General features: G+C 38.3%; 1 protein-coding gene across 4 annotated transcripts in view; it reads left to right on the top strand.

The window, feature by feature from the left end:
• The first annotated feature begins 5,791 nt into the window (after window positions 1-5,791).
• The window catches only part of LOC131522575 (G2/M phase-specific E3 ubiquitin-protein ligase-like), a 39,189-nt gene continuing 26,143 nt past the window's right edge, over window positions 5,792-18,837 (top strand). The window contains exons 1-6 of one of the 4 annotated variants that reach the window (XR_009266563.1): window positions 6,043-6,169; window positions 6,445-6,623; window positions 6,839-7,011; window positions 7,105-7,174; window positions 7,248-7,319; window positions 7,996-8,392. Coding sequence is in view for 3 of the 4 variants with exons in the window: in XM_058748162.1 (XP_058604145.1) it covers window positions 6,097-6,169; window positions 6,445-6,623; window positions 6,839-7,011; window positions 7,105-7,319; window positions 7,996-8,252 (897 nt within the window). In the remaining variant the exon portion in view is untranslated. The other 3 variants (XM_058748162.1, XM_058748165.1, XM_058748163.1) reach the window with 3 other exon arrangements.

Genomic DNA, 18,837 nt, shown 5'->3' with positions numbered 1-18,837 from the left:
CGATCTCTTCTCATGTTTTTAATTTTTATCAAAATCTATACACCTCTTCTTTTGATATTAATGCTTCATCTTTGTTTTTCCATAAGATTGACTCTGTGATTCCTAAAATTAATGACCAGAATAGAGAACTTTGTGAGGAACCCTTTAATATAGAGGATCTGTTTAATGTAGTAAAAAGAATGCCAAACAATAAATCTCCAGGGCCGGATGGCTTACCATTTGAATTTTTTAAAGTCTTTTGGGACTCTATTAAGTTTCTTCTTTACGAAGCCCTTATTGAGTGTTTAAACAATGGTGAATTAGCGGAATCAATGAAACAAGGTCTCATTTGTCTTATTCCTAAGCCTAATAAGGATTCCAGTCCTCTGGATAATTGGCGCCCGATCACCCTTCTGAATTCTGATTATAAAATATTGGCTTCTGTATATGCTGAAAAGATCAAGCATTGCTTAGCAAATATAATTTCTAACACTCAATCTGGATTTCTAAAAGGTAGACATATTTCTAACAATATTAGATTAATCATAGATATTTTAGATTATTCAGAATTCATAAATAAAGATGCGTTAATTTTGTTTATCGACTTTTATAAAGCTTTCGATACAGTTGAGCATCTCTTTATTTTTGAAGCCCTTTCTAAGTTTGGTTTTGGTAGATCCTTTATTAACGCAATTCGTACAATATATAACGGTATTAACAGTTGTGTTTCCTTAGCTTCTGGCACTTCCCCCCGATTTTGTGTGGGCCGAGGTATTCGCCAGGGATGCCCTATCTCTCCTTTTCTTTTTCTGTTGGCCGCTGAGCTATTAAGTTTGCATATAAAGCACTCCAATATTGAAGGTATAAATATTGGAGGGAATACATTGATCATAAGTCAGTTAGCTGACGATACTTGTCTTTTTCTTAAAAATGATTCACAAGTTTCTGCTGCTTTAAATAAATTTAGTCTTTTCTCCAAAGCTTCAGGATTAGTAGTAAATTCCAACAAAAGTGAAATTTTATATGTATATAAAAAATAAAATATCTAGGGGTTGATATCTACAGATCAGATTCAGACCGTCTTCATCACAATTTAGCCAAGGCTAGATAATATAAAAAAAATATTCTGTTGCTGGCTGCAGAGAGACTTGACTATTTATGGGAGAGTCCTGCTGACTAAAGCTGAGGGCATATCACGTTTAGTTTATCCTGCTTTTTCCCTTTATGTTGATCAAAAAACTGTCAAATCTGTTAACTCTCTGCTGTTCCGCTTTATTTGGAAAAATAAGACAGAATGTGTTCAAAGGAATTCTATAGTTAGAAATTATAAGGAGGGTGGCCTTAACGCGTTAGATTTTAAAACCATTAGCCAGACTTTCAAAATTAACTGGATTAAGAATTGTTTATCTAATAATGAGTTACCCTGGTTTTGGATCCCTAATCTAATCTTCAAACGTTGTGGTGGCCTTACATTTTTATTGTCCTGTAACTTTAAATGTAGTAAATTACCTATTAAACTCTCAAATTTCCATAAACAAGCCCTAGAATCCTGGAAGATTGCTTTTAAACACAATTTCTCGCCGCACACATGTATTATTTGGAACAATGAAAATATATTGTCTGGTAACAAATCATTTTTTTTCATTGAATGGGTGAATCAAAATATTTTTTTTGTCTCTGATTTACTTAGTGCTCAGGGAGACCTTCTTTCTTTTCCTGATTTTGTGTCTTTAAAAGATGCAACAATCTCACTGAGAGATTATAATAAAGTGATTAAAAGCATCCCTGCCAGTTTAAAAACCTTGTTTAAAGCACATTTATGTTATGGCTGTGTAAATAACCATTTTCCTACACTTGCATTTAATGGAGTTTATGTATTAGATAAAAAATGCAATAAAGTCTTTATCAGGAATGCCCTTTCTTCAACTCCAGGATGCCCCTCTAAAGCACAATCTAAATGGAGGATCTGTTATCCGGACTCTGATTTGAATAACTTATGGTCCCTTCCTCACAAATTTTTTATTCCATGTAAAATTAAAGAACTACATTTCAAAATTGTTCACAGATACTACCCTTCTAATTTATTCTTAAGCAGGTTTTCTGAGAATATATCTTCATTGTGTTCATTTTGTAATACTGATGAAGAATCTATTCTACATCTGTTTTATCATTGCCCATTCTCCAAATCTTTTTGGTCAGAAGTTATCGTGTTAATTTCTCTCTGTTGTAACAAAATGCTAGAAATGACAGAATCTATCATTTTCCTGTCAGATTTTCATTCTAAAGACAGCAATCTTGAACATACTGTATTACTGCTTTGTCTTCTGGGTAAATTTCACCTTCATAAAGCCAGAACTATTCATTGTAAACCTAACTTTAGAATGTTTTCTTCTGATGTAAAATCTTTTTTCACTTCTTTTAAGAATGTGTCCAAACCTTTGAATTCAAAGGCTTCTAAAACTTTTAACATTCTTGAAAATGTTGTAAGGTATTTGTAAAAAAAATTTCAATTTTTCTTTCAATTTTTTATTATTATTATTTTTTTTTTTTATTATTATTTTTTTTATTATGCTGCTTTGTTTAGCCCTTACATCTACTTGTGGTGATGTCCGTATGCCCCTTGTTAAGTTTCAAATATTGTAATGGTTTGAAATGCAATAAAAAAAATAAAAAAAAATCATCGTCGCTGAATGTTATGGAAAGCCAAATGGTTCCGAATTCGCCTACTCTTCATCGCCGTATCAATATTAGTTAACGGCAGACGCCAGCACGCGTTAAAATAACGCCACACACCGACCAACGTTAAATTAACGCCACACGCCACTTGGGATGCAGATTTATTCGCTCATCTACATGGACACACCTCTCATGGCTACGAGGAATCTACAGCAAGTCTGAGCATCCAGTTTGCTAGAGCGCGAAGATGGCAAAAATTGTTTTGCAAAGTAAACACTGTATATGTGAAGTAAATGCACATGAATTTTGTTCAGTAAAATAAAACAAAAAATAAAACAAAATGAAAAAGTTGTATCTTAAGGTATGTCTTCCGGTTCACCACCGGATGTAGCGTCTGGCACGCTTTTCGATTATTATTAGGTCATTATTAATCTCTTTATCAACAAAGATGTCTGGAGGACCTAATCATTTTAGAAGACGTCTGAGTGGGATTAGAGATCGCATAAATCATCACCACCAGAGCATGGAGAACAAAATCTTGTAGACAGGTAAGGAACGGCGGTAAAGTTATTTTAATGTTGGGAATTTCGTGTTTAGAGCCCAGACCAACTCAGATAGGCGGGCCTATAAACAAATGCCTTTTGCATAGCACAAAATGTAATTGAAAGAAAATATATTTATTAACCCATGACATATGACAATAAACTAATAGTAAAGTGTTCAGAAAAATATCCCTTTTATAGCATCAGGCTCTGTTTTTAAAATTAGCACTTTATACGTTCTTTAAACTAATAAACTAATAGTGAAATGTTCATAAAATTATGGCACAGACTGGCATAAAGTTGGCTTGACGTTGGACGTTCGATATTCGCATGTTTAGGGACCGTCTCTAAAGTTACATGCCATATTGGGATACACTTTTCTAATTTCAATACCATATGAGCAGAATGACTTACAGTCATAAAGCAACTGTAAAGTGTTCATCTGGGTGTCAACTATAATGCACACCTTGTATATTTTTTATATTTATTAAAATAAAATGTAAATCATTTGTTTTTATGACAGTAAGCCATTCTGCTCATGTGGTATTGGAAGTTAGAACAACCAATATTGCATGCAACTTTAGAAACAGTCCCTAAATATGCGAATACGCCATCAAGCTAACTTAATTTATGCCAGTGGCACATAGCTGTTTTTTTTTTAATTGGGTCCTCATATGTCTGTCTGTCTATCTATATGTAAATACTTTAAATAAAATATAGTAATTAGCCCTATAAATCAATTGGATGAGTTAATTACACAATTTAAACCATGACATTATAAGTGACATGACATATGGCCAAGTATGGTATTCCATACTCGGAATTTGTGCTCTGCATTTAACCATCCAAAGTGCACACACACAGCAGTGAACACACACACACACCGTGAACATACACCCGGAGCAGTGGGAATAACAAATTATAATAACAAATTAATAGTACAATGTTCAGAAAAGAAATATCCCTGTTATAACACAGCTGATTTTTGAATTGGGACATATGTCTTTAATAGATTCACCTAAATTTAAAGCAGTAAAATTATTATAAGACATGAAGTGCGGATTCAACAATTTTTTTGTTGTTGTTGTTTTTTTTCAAATTAAGTCTTGTGCTATGCAAAAGGCATTAGTTTATGTATATCTGAGTTGGTTTGGGCTCAAAACATGATGTTTAATAAGTATGAAACTTACTTTATCTCAGATCATTAATTAGTTAATAGCAAATTATTAATTTCGTAGTAGCCTAATGTGTAAATGTTCTCTGAAAGGTTTGAGATGTTCCGCAACGAACAGACGTTGCATGGTCCTGGTCGTCCCAGAAGGGCACGGAGGAGAAATGTGACGTGCACATTTAGAGTAACTCTTCTCCGGACTGGTGTCGATCGATTAACTTCTTTGAGAGGTAAGTCCTCTGCTTATAATGCTATTCATGAAATTGTCATGTTGGTTGTAAACAGTATGTATGTTGGCTACATTTAGATTAAATTGACTGCATTGCACACTGTTGCCCAATAGATGCCATTGCCAGTCAGAGACTTGTTGTACAGAGAGAGCAGAGTGAGACTCAGTTTGCAGAAATTCTCAGAAGCACGTTTCCACAGCTTCAAGGGAGGGAGTTTGAGCTGTGCAGGGTTGATGCACAGAGGCAGGTTTCACGTTTGAATCTGGAGTCAAAAACCCCAGCAGCCATAATTGCTAGTGGGCAGCTAGGAAGATCAGCACTTTATGTACTGGAGAAGGTAATCTAATATTCAAAGGCCTCTTTGTGTCTGCTGTATTGTGTAGAAACTGCGTTCCTAGTGTTTGATCTGTTCCATATCAGTCTTCAAATGTTGGACAGCATCCTATTTATTGCTTCCAATGTATACAAACAATAGTGCTACAAGTATTGCATGAACAATAGTACATTCAAATGAAAGAACATAGTTGTTCAATTTTACAGAGTACTTCTGCACTTGCGCAAGTGAGCTCCAGCTCCAGCTCCAGCCTTGGCCTCCTCTTTAGCTCCAGCTCCAACTCCAGCCGTGGCCTCCTATTCAGCTCCAGCCGTGGCCTCCTATTCAGCTCCAGCCGCGGCCTCCTATTCAGCTCCAGCTGCGGCCTCCTATTCAGCTCCAGCTGCGGCCTCCTATCCAGCTCCAGCTGCGGCCTCCTATCCAGCTCCAGCTCCAGCCGTGGCCTCCTTTCCAGCTCCAGCTCCAGCCACGGCCTCCTTTCCAGCTCCAGCTCCAGCCGTAGCCTCCTTTCCAGCTCCAGCTCCAGCCGTGGCCTCCTTTCCAGCTCCAGCTCCAGCCGTGGCCTCCTTTCCAGCTCCAGCTCCAGCTCCAGCCGTGGCCTCCTTTCCAGCTCCAGCTCCAGCCGTGGCCTCCTTTCCAGCTCCAGCTCCAGCTCCAGCCGTGGCCTCCTCTTCAGCTCCAGCCGTGGCCTCCTTTCCAGCTCCAGCCGTGGCCTCCTCTTCAGCTCCAGCCGTGGCCTCCTTTCCAGCTCCAGCTCCAGCCGTGGCCTCCTCTCCAGAAGTTCCAGTGGCATTTTCTTTACTCAGTCCAGACACAGATATTTATATCTCAGATGATGAAGATGAGTATGAGTAAGTGATTTGGTATTGTTTTTAGACATGTATTTATAGTTAATCAAAAGACAAAATAACATTTTGTTTCATTTTTTGTTTTCAGTGTTGACCTCAAATCATTGTTAAATACTATGTTAAATAAAATGGATTTTACGGCTGCACCCATTTCCAACCAAATCAATGCAACATCCTAGACAGTGGTATCAGAGCCTTCCGACGCCAACGTTTTAACTCTGAGGCAAAACTAGACGTTGTTTTCAGAGATGCTGATGGGATTGGTGAGGGAGCAGCTGATGAGGGTGGACCTACAAGAGAATTTTTAACTTTGCTGATGAGGGAAGTCCACTCATGTGAAATATTTGATGGAGAGGACTGGAAAAAAACACTTGCCTGCAATTCCAAAGGTAACCTATTGTCTAATGTTTTTGTGTGTGTGTGTTTACATTAAGCATTGTGGAAAAAGTGTTTGCCTCATTTATAATTTTCTGTAATTCTACACATTTTCACATTTAATGTCATCAGGTCTTTAAACAAAGCATCTTTACTTATTAAAGTTACACCTAGTGTCTATGAGGAAAAAAAGTGATTAATTTGTCAATAATTCAATACCTGTTTACAAACCATTAGCAGCACACAATGTTGTTTATAGACATAATAATGCATTTCCCATGTGTTACAGCACTGTACAATGGAATGTACAAGCTAGTTGGACGGATGATAGCTGTGTGCCTGGTACATGGTGGTGTGGAGCCACATTTTTTTTTGGAAAGACTATTTTGTCAGGTGTGCAACCTTCAGCCCCCAGTACCAGACCTTCAAGAGATTGTGGACTACGACTTCAGAGCAAAGATGACCAAGGTTAGTTTATGTATTACACATTTTCATTTAGGCCAGCTGTTGCTTTGTTAGTAATGGTAATTTGGTGATAGTTGTAATATCTTAGAATGTTGAAATTGTTAACCTTAACCTTAAAAAGCTCTTACTTAAGGCTTTGTGTGTGCATTAAATTTTTTAAAGTATTTTGTTTCTCGTATTTAAAGGCTAATTTTGTGTTAAATTCATTGTCAATTTAGATCCATTCGGCACAGAATGTAAATGACGCACAGTGTGCTATAATGGAGGCATCTGACCAATTAAGTATGCTGGGGTCTCTATGGCACATCCAGACGTTAGAGGACAGAGACAACTTGGTGGAATCGGCTACCAAGTTTTTCACTGAGAACAGGTTGAGGGATTCCTTGGAACAGTGAGTATAAAAATGTACAGATATTTTCACCTGACAAATTAACACTAATATTTTGTCATTGTTTCACATTTTGTACATGTTTTGTTTATCTAGATTTAAAGAGGGCCTGGAGTGTCTTGGGCTTTTGCCTTTGATGCAAAAGCATCCTGAGCTCTTCAAAGAGGTATTTATGTACGAGGAGAAGCCCCTTTTGGCCGAAGACATATCTGCTTTGTTTAAACCAGAACTTTCTACAGTTGGCAGCAACAGGAGAGTAGTGGAGAGTAGAATGATCTGTTTCTGGAGGGACTGGCTCATAGAAGTGGAAGGTATGACATTAAAATGAAGCTATGTTGGATCTCTCTCACTCATCATCTGTCACTTCTGTCTCTATCTATCCATCCCTCCTTCCTCCCTCCCACTTATAAAACACTTGTATATTTGGTTTATTTTATCTGACTACACTTAAAATCAATTTATATTATGTGTACTTAAGTGGCACAGTTGGGAAAATGTACTTATAACTATTACATTAGTAAAATATTTTTAATAAAAGCAATTTAAATTTAGGATTACTATGTAAAAATGTACTAAGATTGAACTCATTTTTAAAGCATTCAAAACAAACTTAATAAAACTAATAAAAGTCCTCTATATTTTTGTGATATGATACTTTATTTCAATGCGCTAAAAATCAGTTTAAGTATTCGTAGTATTTAGTATACTTTTTCAAGTGCACTGAAGTAGAAATATAATTTTAGTGTATTGGTGTATAACTTAGAATTTTATTTAGCACAAAAAATGAATGTACTACAAATGTACTTGCTTTTAAGAATTTCTTTTTTAGTGCATTCAGGTATACTTTATTTTTATCTGGGATGAGGAAACGTATATGGGTTTGGAAGAACATGAGGTACAAAAGACTGTGACAAAATTACTTCACTGGCATTCTGTATTCTGTAAAATGGTCATTAACTTTTTTTTTTTCCTGTTCATTTTTACTAGAAGGAAATGCATACCCCCTCACTTTAGAAAGGATTCTTGGATTCGTGTCGGCATCCACTGCTATTCCGAGGCTAGGGTTCCCAGTGGAACCCAAATTAGAATTCTTGCACCCTCAAGAGAATGAGCCCGCCAAAATTTTTCCAGAGGCAAATACCTGCAGCATTGTCTTGAGGCTGCCAATCCATCAAAGCAATGAACTCTTTAGAGAATGCATGGAAAGTGGCATTTTGCAATCCCCCACTTTTGGAGTGATGTAGAATTACTGATGAAATAGTTTTAAATGTTTTACATTTTTTAACAACTTTTGATTGAATTTTCTTCCTGAAACAGCAGTAACAAACAAAAAACAACTGTGCAAATTCAGAACCCACCCCAACCCACTATATAACTTTAAAACACGAAGAGCAAAGTTGAACCACCACAGCTCCAAAAGTTGTAAATATTTATGTTCTCACCACAGGTGACGTTTTGAGCCTACAAGCTCTTCATCAGACAATGATCACATACAAAGTTCAGCCCTTAAATACAGCACAAACCTGAATCAGATGATCACCCACATGATCCAAAAAAATGGCAATCAGGAAATCACCTCACATAAGGGTAATAAACAAACATAAATGTGAAAAAATGGTTTGATTTATATTTTATGTACATTAGATTCTATCTTAATGTTGATTTTATTTTTAATATACATTTAATATGTGAGAGATACAGTATGGATCTTTTATGTATATTTTGCTGTCAGTTGTTTTTTTTATGTTTAGCATTTATAGTTAATGGTTGTCTTCACTTTTATGTTTATTACCCTTATGTGAGGTGATTTCCTGATTGCCCTTTTTTTTTGATCATGTGATTCAGGTTTGTGCTGTATTTAAGGGCTGAACTTTGTATGTGATCATTTTCTGATGAAGAGCTTATAGGCTCAAAATGTCACACTTTATCAATGTGGTTACACTTTATTTTAATGTGTCCTTGTTACAGTGTAATTATACATTTAAGTACTGAATAATAATAATAATAATAATAATAATTAACTATATGCACTTACTATAGGGTTATGGTTAAGATTAGGGTTTGGTTTATGGTCAGTTTCATGTAATTATGTAACTACATGTAGCATATGTACAGGGTTCCCACACCTTGGTTAACTTCAAATTCAAGGACCTTTCAAGGACTTTCCAGGCCCAATACCCTCAAATTCAAGGACTTAATGTGGGGACACATTTCAAGTGAGAGAATTTCAAGGTTACATCGCGTCACCTTGTAAGATACATTGTTACAGTTTTCATGTGTCAAACACAACTATGCAAAAAAGCTTATGCAAAAAAGCCATATGACAGAAATCTGATATTTGTCGTATTTCTGTTTTGCATAAAATTGAGTAATATTTGGTACATATGAAGTGTCGTCCGCCTCAGTTCAAAGAACAAAACGCAGTGCCAGAGTTTGATTCCAGAGTAGGTTTTATTTTTTAATGGGATAAAACCTGAAAACTCGTTTGCAAAGGAGTTCTCCCGAGAACTTGTCGTCTCTCGTATATATACTCAAAAAATTAACAAAAGGGAGGGGTCTCTATACATTGAACCCCATGTGTACCATCCTATATTTTACTAGTGTACATAATTCTATCTGTCCCATAGGAGAGAAGACCATCCTGACTTTGTTATGGTAAAGGGTAAAAAAGCCCCCTCCTCACTTCTTCCAGATGTGCTTTGCCACGTACACACTTTGACAAAAAGGCCTTCAGAACATATTGGTAGATTCAATAGATACATTTTTGGCAAAATTCACCTTGATTAAGTCTAAATAATTCTGATTAATATCAATAAAAATCTTCTACATTCCTCCCTTTGAGACTTCATTAAGTCTCACAATTTGTTTACGTCTACCCAGAGTGCTACTTCATAATTCAGTCCTTTCAGCTAACACTATCTAGTGACTAAGTAAGTCACGCAGGTTTACCATCAACGACTAAATGATGCGGTAGCACTCTGGCGGAGAATCAGAACCAAACATCTCTCTCCACTTTTAATTAGAAGAGAGTAAAAGATTCTGTCTCCTTTCCCCCTTTATAGTAAAATACAATGTTAAAAGCATGAGCGTGCGATTGGTTCAGCGCTTGCCTGTGGTTGTTACAGTTATGTATATCAAACACATAAAAACACTTAAAAACACATTCAAAACATAATACATTGAATATTCCAAGAAACAATAGTTCGGATCCGTTGATCTTCAGCCCAGATACTTTGCGCATCGTAGAGAGCCATCCTTGGGCAGAGGTTAGGCTAGCACTTACACCCAGGATATGGCTCATCTTTATATCTCTTTTTCATAGTCATCAGAGTCGCTGGATCCATCATCCGAAGTTTGCTCATTTAAGATCAGCTTGTTTAGCAATCCTTCATAATACTCATCCAAGTTTCTTTCTGTGATTATGCGTTGGTTGTTTGGGACCTTTATCATCTCCATTTGTTTCACAGTAGCATTGACGACCAACGTTCTTAGTATAGGTAATACACAGCAAAATAATAAACCTCCTATCGTTATGGCAACTCCTAAAAACATTCCTAGTTTAGCAAACCATGCTCCCCAAGCTCCCAACCTTAGATCAAACCAATCCCACATTTTCCCGTCTGTCCCAGCATTAGTTTTAAGTTCAACTCTTAAATTTTTCAATTTGGTCATTACTTCTGTGAATGCTCCTTCTGGAGCTGTATTATTTGGTATAAAAGTACAGCATTGATCCCCAAACATAACACAGACTCCTCCCTTTTCAGCTAGCAAATAGTCCAAAGCTATTCTGTTTTGCCATGTCATTCGGCTTGTTGCATCTAATTGTTCTCCTAAAAGTGATAAGGCGTCATCAGTGTAATTAATAAATCTTTGCTGGTTGTAATAGATATAATTGATCCATTCTGTATTTTTATTTTGCGCAATCCAAATGAATATTGATTCAAATCCTGATTTAACTTCGTCTCTTGCTTTAAATTCATAAGGTATACCTCTCGGTTGACCAATTGAATCTATATAAACTGCAGGGTCTTTTTCATAAGCTCTTCTCGATCTAGATTTCTCTTCCTTTGTTTCTCCTTCGTCTAAAGAGATGTGACTCATTTTATGTGTCAACATAACCCTAGTGCATAATCCTGACCATTTTTCTGGCAATGTTGTCAAAAGGCCATATTCTAATCCACACATCCACCATATGTCTGCTAATGGAATATCAATGTCATCAAATACAGTTGACTAGTGGTCATCTTTTACCACTAGTCAACTGTGCATCGCGGTATTTGCCATATTTTACTACACTTTCCTTTAAATCTTCCTACGTCGACATTTCCCTTTTTCTCATAACATTCAAATTCCTGATCTGCCATTAATTGTATTCTTCCTTGCGGCTTTTGTACTTTTGTTTCTTGTATAATAGGCCATTTACGGGTACGTTCACATTGCAATTCAGTAGCTTCTCTGTAAATCGTTGTGGATTGGAGAAACTGGCACCAATATGGGCAAAATGCCATTTTTTGGGTACAGTTTCTAAAGACATTTATCGCTTTACCTCTTTCAATAAAGCATTTACCTCCCATTTTTAATACATCTAAGCCCATTACATTTGACAGTCCTGGACATGTCTTAAACCATTCGTCATGAAATATTTTGCAACTAGAACTGTGTATAGGTATTGGTACAATATATAAAGTCGGTCTCGCTTCAAGGCAAACTATGCAGTTTTCCCATTCTTCTTTTTCAGCTGTGTAATTTACCCATTTATACCAACTATTATACTATGCCTTTTCCCATAATATATCTGAATTGCTTTTAATAGTAATGTTATGATTGTCATCTGCAATGTGCCTATTTTGTCTAGATATTTTTCCCTCCTCAACCTGTGCCTGTTCGTTTTGGATTAAGTTAAAGTCACTTCTAGATTCATTTGAGGGCTGAAAAGTCAATTCTTGGGAAGTCTGGTTGCTGTTGGTTACCTCTTGTGTTTGTACCTGAAGGGAAGTCTGATTGCTCTCTGTTGGTGGAGCTTGGATTTGCATTTGTTGAGAAGTTTGGTTGTTTTCTATTATTGGAGCTTGGGGTTGCATTTGGAGAGAAGTCTGATTGCTTTTTATGGGTTGAGCTTGGAGTTGCATTATTAGATACATTAAGCATAAGAGGATCTCCAAACACATTGTCTGTTTCGTTCCCTTCCCTCTCCTGTTCCTCTGACAGGACGACTGGAACTCCTTGTGAAACCTTTTCTGTGCTGTCTTTTGTTCGCACTTCATCCTGTGTTTCTGGTTCCTCCTTGTCACTCTCTGTCGCATTGTCTACCTGTCTGTTTTCCTCCCTTTCTGTCTTTCTCTTGGGAACTCTCGTGCAGTGGTTTAGATGATACCAAGTTGTACTGCCCTCCACTTGCACTGCTGTCGGAGTTGCTCTCACCACTGTGTACGGGCCTTCTCTCCTCGGCTCATTCCATTTCCTTCGGAACACCCTCAAATATACTTGGTCACCTGGAACAACTGGACACGTTGTCTCCGTTCCCTCGCTGGGCTCCTTTCTTTTTTCCTGTGAATAGATAGCTTTATGTATGGCAGTTAGTTTCTTCATATATGAACGAAGTTCCATTTGTAACTGCTCTAGAGGCGGTCCTTTGTAGGGACCTCTACAATGTGGCACTGGCATAGGCCGACCTGTAAGCATCTCATGAGGTGTTAAATGCGTGGTGCGGTTAGTTTGCATGCGATAGCTCATTAGTGCTAGAGGCAAAGCATCAATCCAATTAAGTTTAGTACTTTCACATATTTTGTTTATTTTGGCCTTGATAATTCCATTCATTTTCTCTACCTGTCCTTGACTTTGAGGATGGTAAATGCAACCTAGTCTTTGTTTTATTCTCAATTGTTGCAACACTTGTTTTACAGTTTTTGAATGAAAGCGAACCATTATCTGAACTTATTTCTGATGGTATCCCAAATCTAGGAATTACTTCTCTTGTTAGAAATTTGATTACTGTCCCTGCTCCTAAATCTGCTGACGGTACTGCCTCCACCCATTTGCTAAATCTGTCAACGATCACCAGCATGTATCTTTTACCTTGTACCCGCTTTATCATGTCCACGTAGTCTATGACCAGATGTTTAAAAGGTCCGTCCGGTACCGGTATATGCCCTATGGGTGTCGTTATCCCTTTTCTCACATTGTACTTCGCACAAATTTCGCATGTAGACAAGAATTCATCTACTGTTGCATACAAATAAGGAGACCAATATCCTTGTTTTTTAATTTTTCTTACCACTTCCCCCCTTGCGCAATGGTCAAAACCATGCGCATCTGCGATAAGAATATTCAAAAGTGAAATTGGCGCCACCATGTGTCCTTCATGTGTACGCCAAATGTCTTGTGAGTCTTTTTTGGCCCCCCTCTCGTGCCACATCGACTGTTCGTAAGGGCCTGCTTGTTGCTGAATTCAAATTATGTCATCCAATTGAGGTTGAGGTTCTATAAGTACCACAGGTGTTAATACTGCTATTTGACATCCAGCAGCCTTTTTAGCCTGTAGATCTGCTGCATTGTTTCCCTTAATGACATAATCATTTCCTTTTTTGTGTGCTTGACATTTGATTATTGCTAATCTTTTCGGTAGCATCATAGCAGAAATGAATTGCCCTATTTGATCACCGTGTTGGATGGGAGTCCCATCACTCTTTTTGAAACCTCTTTGTTTCCACACGGCACCAAATAGGTGACATACACCGTGAGCATATGCTGAATCAGTGAAAATGTTAGCAGTTTGTCCCTCTGCTAACTGACATGCAGCTGTAAGAGCTTTCAGTTCAGCTAATTGAGCAGAACAAGGTTGTACACATTGCTGTGATATTACTGGTACAAATTCTTTCTTATCCTTCTTCATCACTGAATATCCTGTATGATTTCCTTCATGGTCTCTAAAGCTAGATCCATCTACAAAGTAAGTGACTTCTGCTTCAAAAATGGGTGTCGACTCAAGATCTGGTCGTAATCTGGTAAATGCCAACGACTCATTCACACAATCATGAGGTTTTCCTTCAAAAGACAAAGGGATCAAGTCTGCCGGATTGACTGTATGACATCGCTTAATAATTACGTCTGGATACGTAAGTAATGAGGAATAGGCCAAAATTCGAGCCTGTGTTAGAACAAATTTTCCCTGTTCTAATAATTCCACAGTTTTGTGATGAGTGTAAATAGTTACTGGGTACCCCATAGTTATTGTGGATGCTTTTTCATAAGCATAATATACTGCCGCCAGGCCCTGTTGGTAGCATGGAGGGTATCCCTGTGCAACATTATCCAGCTTTGTGCTGTAATAAGCTACAGGCTGTTTTTTCCTCCCACTGCAAGTTTCCTGCATTGGTATAGCTGATGCATACCCATCAGCTCTGTTAGACACATAGAGGTGAAACATTTTATTATAATTGGCTGTTCCTAGGGCAGGTGCCTGTTGTAATTCTTTTTTTATTGTTTCAAATGCCAGTATTGCATCTGTGTTCCATATTAATGGATTACTTAGATGCTGAATCCCTGCCTGTTTCATCATTTCTCTTAATGGTCCTGTTTTTACTGCATAGTCTTCTATCCAGTCTGAACTAAAGCCTGTCATTCCTAAAAAAGTCATCATTTGTCCTACTGTTTGAGGCATCGGTGTTTTACTTATACCTTCTAATTGAGAGGATGCTATAGCTCGTGTGCCATAGGCAATCAATCTTCCTAAGTATTCAACTTGAGGTTGACAATACTGTATTTTGTCTTTGGACACTTTGTGTCCTCCCTTAGCCAACTTTGTTAGGACTTTAATTGAGTCTCTGTGACATTGTTCTAACGAAGAACTACAAACGAGTAAATCATCTACGTACTGTATTAGCGTTCCGTCTATTTCAAGATCTTCTAAATCGGCTTTTAGCACTTGATTGAATATATGTGCCGAATGCTTAAATCCTTGAGGAATTCTTGCATAACTATAATTTTTCCTGCATAGGTAAACGCAAACAAGTATCTACTCTCCTCTGCTAATGGCACGCTGAAGTAGGCGGAGCAGAGATCAATTACAGTAAAGTATTTAGCGTCAGGAGGGACGTTCGTTAATAATGTGTGTGGGTTTGGCACATCAGCTGGCAAATCTTCAACTATTTCATTGATTGCTCGCAAATCATGAACAAGACGCCATCGGTTTTTGTCTGCTTTTAGTATAGGCATAATTGGAGTGTTACAGTAACTAGATGTTTCTATTAAAACTCCTGCCTTCACTAAACCTTCAATATTGTCTTTTATGCCTGCCTCAGCCTCTGGTTTCAAAGGATATTGTGCTTTTCTGGGTAGACGTGCATTTGGTTTAAGTTGGACTCTTACTGGATTAGCTGATTTTATTAATCCTACATCAGTATCATGTTGTGACCACAATTCAGTTGGTACCTGTCTCTCCATTTCCCTAAACAAGTCTCAGTATTGTTTAGTAATTCAGATGTTGTGGTCATCTGTGTTAAATTCTTTTGACTGATTTCTACTTCCTGTGGAATACCCAGTAAACTGGTTGCACACAAAATTTTGATGTAATTTTTGTCAGCTGAATGAAAAATCAACGGATGTTCTGTTGATTCCCATTTGCTCTTTCCTGCTTCTCTCATCATTGGTCCTAAATCTTTTGTTTCCCAGTTTTTTCCTACATATATCGCAATATGTGGGACAGAATCAGTTACATTGAACCATTTTTCTACAAATTCGCTGTTTGGAATATTTAAAGCTGCTCCTTGTTTACTTATTATGATATACTCAGAGACTGTCTCGACTTTTTGATCTTTAGTTTCTTCCTGCCATTTTGTTCTATTTTTCATCTCTGTCCTGATCATAGATCATTGTACAATGAAATTCTGATTTTGTTAACCGTGCTTCAGGAATCTGTGCTTCAATAAACTTTCCCCATTTGTTTACTGTCTGTCTCACATCTTGTTCTATCTGTCCTATCCAATAGACATTTGCTTTTGCATTTCTGTTCCTATTGCATCGATAAATATTCCTTCTGGAGAACACCAAATTTGTAACCCCAATCTGCATAATGCGTCTCTTCCTAACAAGTTGATAGGAGTTTGATTTGATACAAGAATGGGCATTGTTATACTTTGATTTTTTGTTTGTAGACACACTGGAGCTGTCATCGGAATTAATTGCATTTGTCCCGAGAATCCTACTGTCTTTGTGAATTTTCCAGACAAGGGGAGATGTGAAGCATATTTTGAATTTAAGCAAGTAAAAATTGCTCCTGTGTCTAACATCATGGGTGTGTTTTACCCTCTATTTTAATTTGCATAATAGGCTCTTGATCTGCTTTAGTTGTTAACATTGGTAACTGGTTCTCCCTGTAGGATTCTCTGGGCACCCCTAGTATCCCTGATTTGGTCCCTCCACGGATTAACAGGGCCCTCTCCTGTACCTCGAATGGACTGCTGCCAACCTTCTCCTCTGCCCCTTGAGGGTACTGCTGGTATGACAAAGTGGGACAATTATATCGGATATGTCCTGGCTGATTGCAGATCCAGCATAAATCTGGAAGGCCAGTATAAGGTCTGCCTCTTCCTCTCTGGCCTCTCTGCATTGGTCTTTTTCTCCACCCCACTGGAGCTGGCTGTTGAGGGTAAACATTAATTATAGGCACAGGAAGCTGGTGTGTGTTTGGAGGGCCTGCAGTAGAAGTGCTTGGTTGAATAGTTGGTTGCAGAGCACTTATAGGAGACATAACTGTCATTTGTACTTCTCCTTCTTTCATCATTGGAGCTTGAACCTTTCGTTTATTTTTCTTTGTCAGCTCTTCAAGCTGTAGTTGAGTTAGCTTGCGCTGTAGCTCTTTCTCTTGGGTCTTGAGCTTTAGTTCATTCTTTCTGTGTTGCTCCACTGCATGTGTCACATGATCACAAAATTCTTTATGAGTTTTTGAGTTCAAGCCAACAACATCTTCTAGTCTGCTTTTTACGGCTAGAGGCATGGCATCAATTACAGCTTGTCTGAATAAAGTAGCCATCAGAGGATCCCCCTCGGGATTTATTTCAGTCTCTTGTTTCCAGTTTTTCAACTGTCTCTGGATATACACGGCTGGATTTTCAGTATCTCCCAGTGGAGTTCCTCTAAGCATTTTAGGATCCAGCCTATTCGGGTACTCCAGTCGCAATGCTTGCCATACTGCTGGACGAAATGCATCAAAAACAATTCCATCCATATTGTGAGAGTTCACTGCTCTATCTAGAGCGGCTGTTTGCAATATTTCATCCAGCTTTGCCCCTCCTATGATTTTTGCCAGCAATGCTTTAATGTCCCCCACAGCCAAAAGTTTGCCCATAGTTTCCTCCTCAAAAACTTTGATCCACCTGCCAGCCCCGTCATTTATTTCCGGAAGGCGCGTCACCAGTCCCTCGAGGTCCTGAGAGGCCCAAGGGACGTATTGTCCCTGCGCACCTTTAATCAAAATCGGAAGTTGTGCAGCCCGCGGTCTAAGTGTTCCTTTTTCCCTACCTTGCTCCCAATTTCTTATATCAAATATTTCCCCTTCAACACTAATTTCCTCATTGCTGTCAAACAGCTTACTTCTCTGTCTCTCCAACTTATTTTCCATTTGAATTTTTTTGCCTGATTCTCTGATTTTTTGACCCAACTCCTGTTCAATCATTTCTACTTGTGCTTTAATTTCACTATCTTTTCTCCTTAATCTTTCTAACACTTCCTCATATCTTGTTTTATCTTCCTGGTCTGATTTCATCGTCAAGTTTGCAGACGACACCACGGTGATTGGCCTCATCAGTAACAACGATGAGACTGCCTATAGGGAGGAGATCCAGCACCTGGCCACATGGTGCACTGAAAATAACCTGCTCCTCAACACCACCAAAACGAAGGAGCTCATCGTGGACTTCAGGAAGGAGTCAAGAGGCACACACGACACCATCCACATCAATGGAATGGCTGTTGAGCGTGTCTCCAGTTTCAAGTTCCTGGGGATCCACATCTCGGCGGACATGTTGTGGAAAACCAACACCTCCAGCCTGGTCAAGAAAGCTCACCAGCGCCTCTTCTTTCTGAGGACACTGAGGAAGAATCAGCTCTCCTCAGCTATCCTGGTGAACTTCTATCGCTGCGCAATAGAAAGCATCCTGACCAACTGTGTCACAGTATGGTATGGGAGCTGCTCTGTTGCGGAGCGCAAGGCACTGCAACGGGTGGTGAAAACTGCCCAGCGCATCACAGGGACTCCACTACCTGCCATCGAACACATCCAGAGGAAACGCTGTCTGCATCGAGCTCGCAGCATCCTTAAGGACTCCTCTCACCCAGCCCACAGACTGTTTTCTCTCCTGCCCTCCGGCAGGCGTTTCAGGTGCCTCCGGACCAGGACCAGCAGACTAAAGAACAGTTTCTTCCCAGAGCTGTCTCTTTACTGAACTCTACCCCCCGTTGATCCACTTCCTCATATATTATTAACTCTTCTCTCCTACCTCACATCTGCCTTATTTGCACTACTGAATGTAAATTTTTATCACAGTAACAACTGTTTACTTTTGTATCTTGCACTACCATACCTAAATTGGATTATGCTCATTTGCACTGCCGACTGTTGTTACATTATCAATGCTTACATTAATATTTTGCACCGTATGTCTAATTGTAATACGCAATCACTTCCACTGCACTTTTACACCTTGTTTATAGTAACAGTCATCTGTATATATATTATATTGATAGTACATATCACCTGTAAATTCTGCCTATAGTAATAGCCATCTGTATATTTATTCACTATACATATTCACCTGTAAATTCTGTATATTT

Source organism: Onychostoma macrolepis, chromosome 16, assembly GCF_012432095.1.
Source record: "Onychostoma macrolepis isolate SWU-2019 chromosome 16, ASM1243209v1, whole genome shotgun sequence".
Lineage (NCBI taxonomy): Eukaryota > Metazoa > Chordata > Actinopteri > Cypriniformes > Cyprinidae > Onychostoma > Onychostoma macrolepis.
This window is presented reverse-complemented; position numbering and strand designations above follow the sequence as displayed.